The 7990-nt window shown below is 38.4% G+C and overlaps 1 protein-coding gene across 1 annotated transcript; it reads left to right on the plus strand.

Moving 5' to 3' along the window:
* Window positions 1–2948: 2948 nt before the first annotated feature.
* Window positions 2949–7584, plus strand: LOC149210426 (uncharacterized). Its single transcript, XM_089396720.1, has 6 exons — window positions 2949–3197; window positions 3280–3552; window positions 3712–5265; window positions 5409–6029; window positions 6145–6657; window positions 6770–7584. The coding sequence occupies exons 1-5, from the start codon at window positions 3081–3083 to the stop codon at window positions 6331–6333; spliced, it is 2754 nt and encodes a 917-aa protein (XP_089252846.1). The 5' UTR covers window positions 2949–3080; the 3' UTR covers window positions 6334–6657; window positions 6770–7584.
* The last annotated feature ends 406 nt before the right edge of the window (window positions 7585–7990 follow it).

Raw genomic sequence — 7990 nt, forward strand, 5'->3', positions numbered from 1 at the left:
CATAGATGGCACCAGAAAGGTCCATAGAAGGATCTTTTTTTCAAGTTTGCCCCAGTAGGAATCTTGTTGAATAGAATAGCCCACATGAGAAGTCGCGTTCTGGGGGCTGCTTTTAGATGCCAAATTGCTCTCCACCATTGCTGAGTGTTGTCTGGCTGATGAGATTGCATAAGCTGCAGGTTTCCCTCCTTTGGGGAGTATGAACCATTTTTAGCTAGAGCCCAGACTATCTCGTCTTCTCCCTCCGATATTCTGATGTGAGCTTGTGTGAGAGCCTCTGTATATGATTCCCATTCTTGTCTCCATTGTTCCGGAATGTGGAGATCTTGTGATGTCCTCCAGGCCTGATGGAGAAAACTGGAGTTTTCTTGGTCTGCAATGTGAACAATATGCGTGGCACCTTGATCCCTTAGGTGTGTTAGGAGCTGCCCAGATAGTCTTTGCATGTTTCCACACCCAATCCAGGGGTCGATGCCAATGCGGATAGAGTTTCCCTGTTTAATTCTCCATGTCAGTCCCTCCCGAATTAGGGGAAGAGAATTAAGGACTGCTTTCCATATGATGGAGTGTCTTCCACTTCCCCTGTGTTCCCTCCAAATCCAGCTGAAAATGCTTTCCGGAGCAATATATTTTTCCATAACTACTTTCTGCCAGAGACTTTGTGATGTGAGTAGTTGCCATGCCAATTTTGCAGCCAGAGCATTTGCAAATAAATCTAATCTCTTTATTCCCCAGCCTCCCCATTTTTTAGGTCTAGCTATGGTGTCCCATTTAACCCACGCAAAGAGATTTCCTTGTTTAGATCCCTTCCATAAGAATCTGCAACAAATTTTTTGAAGCCTGGTTAAGATCCCTATTATTATTATTTTGTTATATAAAATATTAAAAAATATTACACTTTTTAAAAAATAATTTATTATTTTATTTGTTAAAATTGATTTAATTTTTTATTGTTCTGTTATATTAAATATTTTATTTTATTTTTACAGAAAGAGAAGAAAAAGAAAAAAACAGAGGAAAAGAAAAAGGGAAAGAAAAGGAGAATAAGCTGTCAGAGCCAAAGCTTCCTATAGATACCTGGTTACGTTCAAAGAACTTACTGGAATTAAAAGGAGTCCTCTTTGAAGCAATTAATGCAGCCGTAAGTATTAGATGTATTTCAAATTTTCACGATTATTTATCATTACCTACATTTATTCTATTAAAACGTGAACGTATCTTACATTAGAAATGTTCTTACTCTTCCTTTTATGGTATCCAGAAAGATTTTGCATCCAGCGGCGACGCGAAGAAAATGGTTCGGGGTTTTCTCAAAGACATTGGAGGAGGACACGTGTTTAATATAGTTTTTATTGTAGTGGCAAATGCTTGGGAGCGGTACGAAGACATGTCTAAGAATGAAGAAGCATGTCTGTCCCTATTGGAGGAGATTAATAAATTCGCCAAATATGTTATATATCTACAAAAAGTGCTTCAAAACGGGCCTGAATCGAAGGAAGGGATGCAGGCTTCAGTAAAGGAAGCAATAGAGTGGATAATTGAAACCTGTATCGCTTGCTGCACTCAAATTGAGGCTTCAAAACGTCGCAGGTGAACGCTCACTCAACACACTTTAATATTTTATAAACATTGTGTAAATGGATGCTGAATTCCTATGTCGTCTATAGCGTGGGAGCTTCCTTATCCCACCTAAATAAATTCACACCTTTTCTTAAATGTTGGACACCATTTATTAAATAGGCTTGTAAATAATATTTCTTAATACAGGTTTTGGTCGACAAATCGGGGCGGAGACGAGCTGGCTAAACTTGAGAAACAGTTACAGAAAACGTACACCCGTATCCAGTTCCAAATGGGTATTGGTATTTGGGAAGCAGTGCACCAGCCAAGACCACACCATGCAGAATGTTCTAAAGACGCAGGTAAATTGTGATAACTGGTGAGAAGGTGTTATTTTAAATATTTATGAAATATTATTTATTAAAATACTCGTATTCATCCTTCTGTGTTTAAATACTGTTACAACAGTTGGAACCGACAAACCAGTGCAACTGCGAAAACCAGACTATCCAGAATATCCTAAAGACGCAGGTAACTTGTGATAATGGATGAGAAAGTGTTATTTTATATATTTATGAAATGATATTTATTAAAATACTCTTATTCATCCTTCTGTGTTTAAATACTGTTACAACAGTTGGAATCGAAGATCCATTGAGAGACGTTATTGAACAGCTAGAAATGGAAAGTGACAAAAAGGCGGTAGCAGTAGTGGTGCATGGCTTTGGTGGCATGGGAAAGACTACCCTTGCCAATGCTGTGTTTGCACAACTGATTGAGAAAAAAACAGGAGGATTCAAATTTTCTTTTGTTGAATTGTTCAAGGATAGAGAAACACCTCCAAATATAGAAGAGTCGCAAAAATTTATAATAAGAGATTTGAAGGGAGATGAGCCAGACGAGATCCGTAGTTATCGTGGAGGACAAAAACAAATTGAGAGTATGTTAGAGAAAGAGGAGACTTTTATTTATATCGACAATGTTTTGCTTCCAGCTGATACGCGTGAACAAGGCCAAGATGCACTCACACGGCTTCTCCCTCAGAATATGGCAAATGCAAAAAAATTGAGGTTGCTCATAACTACACGTGAGACAGATGCAGCGAGGATGATAAAGTGCAAAGAAGTTGAAAAAAAATTCTACCGAATTGAAAGCCTGGCCGAACCCAAGGCAGTGGAGCTTTTAAAAAAGGAGCTGTCTGTCAATAAAAATAAACTAAATGATAGCCAAATTGATGGGATAGCCAACATATGTGGAGGAGTCCCGGTGCTTTTGAAGGTCTTAGCAGGATTCATAAATGACACCGAAGGAAACGCAGCGGAAAATTATGAAACATTGATGAAAGAGGCAAACTGGGAAGGTGATATTGGGAAGACTATAGAGAATTGCATCTTTGCCTACGACAAACTAGAAGAGAAGTTTTTCGAGGCTGCGGCTGGAAAGAAGTTTCAGATATTGTGGGAGAGACAGAACTGAAAAGGCTAGAACAAAGAGCGCTTGTGACCCAAGATGTGAAAAGCATGACTGCAAGGGTACACGATGTGATCTTGGAAGTTGGTCTCACGAGGACAAAAGGAAACAGATTCAGATTGACCACAGCAACTGAAATTGCAGAGTTCTCAGATATAGAAGATGAGGTACGCAATCTTTCAACTAAAATATTTATCATATACAGCTTTGTTTCAAAATGACTGACTCTAATATTTAATAAATATACAGGACCTTCAAAAGATCAAGGGCATATGGGCAAGTGACAACAAAGATCCACTGCGTATACCCGCGTCAAAGCTAGATTTGATGTCTAGATCTCTAAGAGTTCTTAAACTCGGACACTTAACAGATGTGGAGGGCAAATGTAAAAATACATTTAAAGAGTTGGTTTTTTTCAGTGCCATAACTTCCCATCTCCCTTTTGATTTGTCAAAGCTAAAGGGGTTCAAGAACCTCAGACATTTATGTTATAACCCGGCAGATTTACAGAATCTAAGTCAAGTAAGTTCACTTAAAATATCTGGTGGGTCCCAGTTATTTCTCTCCTTACTTTTCCTGGAATATATAAAACACCTGTATCATGCGCACTTTTATTGGTTTTTATGGTTAGAACTTGGAGTGTGATTTTCATATATCACTAATTAAGTGCATAATGTGCAGATGCCCTCCAATCTTAGACACGTCGATATCGAATTAAATACCCCTGCCTTCCAGGTTTCTTCCAATTGTATTCAGCGACTCAGAAATTTGCGAGTATTACGACTGAGTAATGCACAGTTCAAAGGTTTACCTCAAGAGCTAGGAGATATGGGAAATGGTTTGGAGCAAGTATCAATTTCAGGTTGCCAACATCTAGAGGAATTATCAATTTCAGGTTGCCAACATCTAGAGGAATTATCAATTTCAGGTTGCCAATATCTGGAGAAAGTATCAATTTCAGGTTGCCAATATCTGGAGGAAGTATCAATTTCAGTTTGCAAATATCTGGAGGAAGTATCAATTTCAGGTTGCCAATATCTGGAGGAAGTATCAATTTCAGGTTGCAAATATCTGAAGAAAGTATCAATTTCAACGCTTAAATCTTTGAGAGTGTTGAGAATGGATGGCTGTTCTGGTTTGACGCAGCTGCCAAAAGGTTTGGGATCATTGCCTTCTCTGCAAGAACTCTATTTGACAGGCTGTACAAGTCTAGAAGCGTTTCCTAGCGAGCTTGAAAATCTTACATCAATTTCAACGCTTAAATCTTTGAGAGTGTTGAGAATGCGTGGCTGTTCTGGTTTGACGCAGCTGGCAAAAGGTTTGGGATCATTGACTTCTCTGCAAGAACTCGATTTGACAGGCTGTAAAAGTCTAGAAGCGTTTCCTAGCGAGCTTGAAAATCTTACATCAATGCAAAAACTCGATTTGGCCGTGTGTGAAAGTCTAAAAGCGCTTCCGAGCAGTCTTGGAAAGCTCAGATCATTGCAAGAACTCAAATTGCGCGGTTGCTCAAGTCTACAAGCTCTTCCTATCAGTCTCGAGGAGCTTTCATCATTGAGATTATTGGACTTATCCTTCTGTACAAACATTAAAAATCTCCCTTGTGGCTTAGAAAAGTTAACATCGCTTGTTGAACTTAACCTATGTTGTTGTCAGCAACTAAGTAGTGTTCCTGGAAGCATTGGGCAATTGAAGTTGAATTCAATCAACTTAGGATCGGCCTCTTTAACAGAACTGCCGAATGGGTTTTGCAATTTCTCCACTTTAACAGAGCTTGACATGACTGACTGCGACCGTCTAAAGAAGCTTCCGGAGCGATTTGGAGAAGTAACAAGTTTAAGAAAACTAATTATGACCAGATGTCGCAGTCTACAGAAGCTGCCAGAAAGTTTCAACCAACTCAAGTACTTGGAGCACTTGGATTTATCAAGTTGCTCGACTCTTGAAGAATTATGTGAAGACTTCAAAGGTCTCTCAGGACTGCGAGTTCTATCACTTGAAGACTGCGACAAGCTAAAGAAGCTCCCTCAGGATTTCCAATGCCTCACCTCATTGGAAGTTCTGGATGTAAGAAATTGCCATCAGTTGGAAGGGAAATGGATAGACAGCATGCTAAAGATGGAAAAGCTACAAATTTTGCGCATCGCAGGAAGCAAGTTGTTGGAGGAAAGATGGGAGAAAATTCAAGCACAACAATGCAATCAATCATGGTCTTGTGCTGTGTATACAGAGCAGGTGATCCACATTTTCAAACATATTTTCTGTTCCCACATTATAATTAACTCTTTTAATATTTAGATCCTAAAACATATCACAGGGGAAAAAATTGCAAAGCATACATTATTTTTCCTTTCCACTCACTTTAGCTTTCTCTTCAGGGTTTATCAAATGGGGAGAATCTTCTAAAGCAGGTCCAATCAAAATTTGATAGCATGCTCACAAATGGAGAAGGAAAGCCAGTGAATATATCTGGTCGTCCTCTGAACACGCTGCTGCTTGTTATGTTTGATGGCCGTCCGGAATTCAGTCCTCGTTCTTTTCCTTTGCCTTTACTTGAGGAGAGTATCGATGATCTTCAAATACGTTTCGACATGGTTTATTTTGGCAACCATTGGGATCAGTTGCCTAAGAAAGTGGCGGATAGAATACTGGGGCATGCTCCTGCTAACAGAGACACTAAAGCATTGTTTCAAAGACTGCTCTCATTAGTTGTTCATCGCCAGACGGACTTTGACCGGAAACTTACCAGCAGTTTCCAAATGACCGCGGAGATTGTGAGTGGGGAAAAAGGTGATAAATACCTTTCTCGTTGGAAAAGCTGCGGTATGGAGGACGTGGAGGACTTTGTGGTGACGAAGTGCGGAAGATACCTTAAATTGAAGCAACTGGCAGAAAGAGGTGGAGGGGGTCTTATAGCTTTGTTAAGAGAGCTCTTCGCAGGGGGGGAAGATAAAAGTTCTCTTTCCTTTCTTAAGAACAAGGATGGTGAATCCACGAAGGTATTAAGTTCTATATTTTGTGGATAACTCTTCCTTAAAATATTTTACAATAAAAACTTCAAATTCCCTTTATTGACTATTGATTATTTTGTTTGTGTTTATATGAAAATTGTAGGTCGGAGTGGACGAATTGCAAGGGAAAACCATTTTATTAGATATCAGGCCTGCCAACATCTGTTTTGATATTCCTCTTCACGCCTTAGTGGAGATGTACAATGCGGAGAAAGAGAGAAAAAAATTTGAAATTATAACAGTTCCAATATTTCAGGGAGACACAACATTGGATGTATCTGAGAAGTTTTAAAGAGAGGTTCCATGGTTGATCCTCCAAAATCCGTGGCAGCTGACAAATGCAACCAAGTATTTTCTCGTTGAAGGGCGTCCAGAGCCTCGAGAATGGTCATGGGACAGATGGTACCCGAATACAATGAGGATAATAGAGAGCGACGGGACAATCGCACCGTATAGGAATCCTGGTGTACTGCGTATGGTGAACACATGGGGGGCAGCAGCTTATCCTTTTACGGCGGAAAAAGAGGAGGAATTAAGACAAAAAGAAAAGACAGAAATGGAGGCTATGTCTCATGCAATGTTTCTTTTCCAGCATTTGGAAGGTGTGGCAAAGCAGGTCAGTAACTACCTGTTATTTGTTTGCTTTTTGTATATTTTGAAAAGGAAAAAGAAAACGATTTTCATTTCTAATTGTTTTTTCTCCTCTCCTTGTCGTTGATGATGAAAAGTTGAGGCAGGCAACGGGTCAGCAAAAAATTGATGATGAAAAGTTGAGGGAGGCAACGGGTCAGCAAAAAATGATATGGTTATGCTGCTGTCACGAAAAGGAGTTTACAAATTCCATGAAGAATGTGTTGACAGAATTGAGTGATATCATTTACATTATTTATATTCCACCATTTCAACACGGAAAACGACAATGGGCAAATTTCACTCTGACAATTTCTGAACCTTCCAAGATGTCAGCAGCAGAGATTCCAAAGATGCCTTGGTTAAGTTTATCTGAGTATGAAGCTATGAGATTTTGGGCGCGTATTGGCTCTTTGAAAGAGGGAATTAAAGCCAAAGATCAACAGTTACGGGAAATGCTGAAGGTCCTTCATGATAAATTTCGCAGTCCTTCTCCATGGATGTTTATAATGGATGAAGATGGAAATTTGATAACAAATCGGGGGGCAGAAATTGTAAAATTGTTATCTGAAAAATATTCAGTTGACAGAGTAAAAGAATTGATCCAACATGACAGAGTAAAAGAATTGATCCAACAATTGCTCACTCAAACAAACAAGTTGGAAGAAGACGCTAGAAGAAATGCTATAAATTGATGGCGAAGATAATGAGGGTTATGCTGACGATGATGTAGACAGCGAGGGCGAGTGACCTCCTATAGGCGAATGCATACCTTAATTAGGGAGCACCTAGCTCATTTAATGATGATTCAATAGTGTACACTTCTTAAGGGTAACATTTTTCATTTCCAATGATTTTAGTTTTGCTTAGTAATTATTGAGATGTAGTATATACTTGTACCTTTTCAATCTTCCATTTATTGAGCTTTTAGGATGTGTGTATTTTGAGCTGTTTTATTGTTTTTTTCTATAAAGGATATTTGGTTGTTAAATAAATTAAGTTATTTTATTTTTAAAATATTGATATTTATGGTTTTATTTTTCCTATGAATTGAAAATATTGATATTTATGTTATATATATATATATATATATGTTTTTATGTTAGTTTGGGGTAGGTTAGTTTGTAATGGTCGTGGAAATGAAGAATCTTATTGAACCAGAAGTTGTTGGGTTCAAATCTTGTGGTATCTCTAGATTGGGGTGAGAAGTTGCAATTTTTTTTTTCTTATATTAAAGTGTAAGCTTTATTTCTTAACTATCTTCTTCTTTTTTAATTTTGAGGTTACATCATTTATGTATTGAAAATATTATATAAATG

The sequence above is a fragment of the Pinus tabuliformis genome, chromosome 1_2, assembly GCF_031772625.1.
Source record: "Pinus tabuliformis cultivar Carrire ecotype Pingquan chromosome 1_2, CPIR1, whole genome shotgun sequence".
NCBI classification, from domain to species: domain Eukaryota; kingdom Viridiplantae; phylum Streptophyta; class Pinopsida; order Pinales; family Pinaceae; genus Pinus; species Pinus tabuliformis.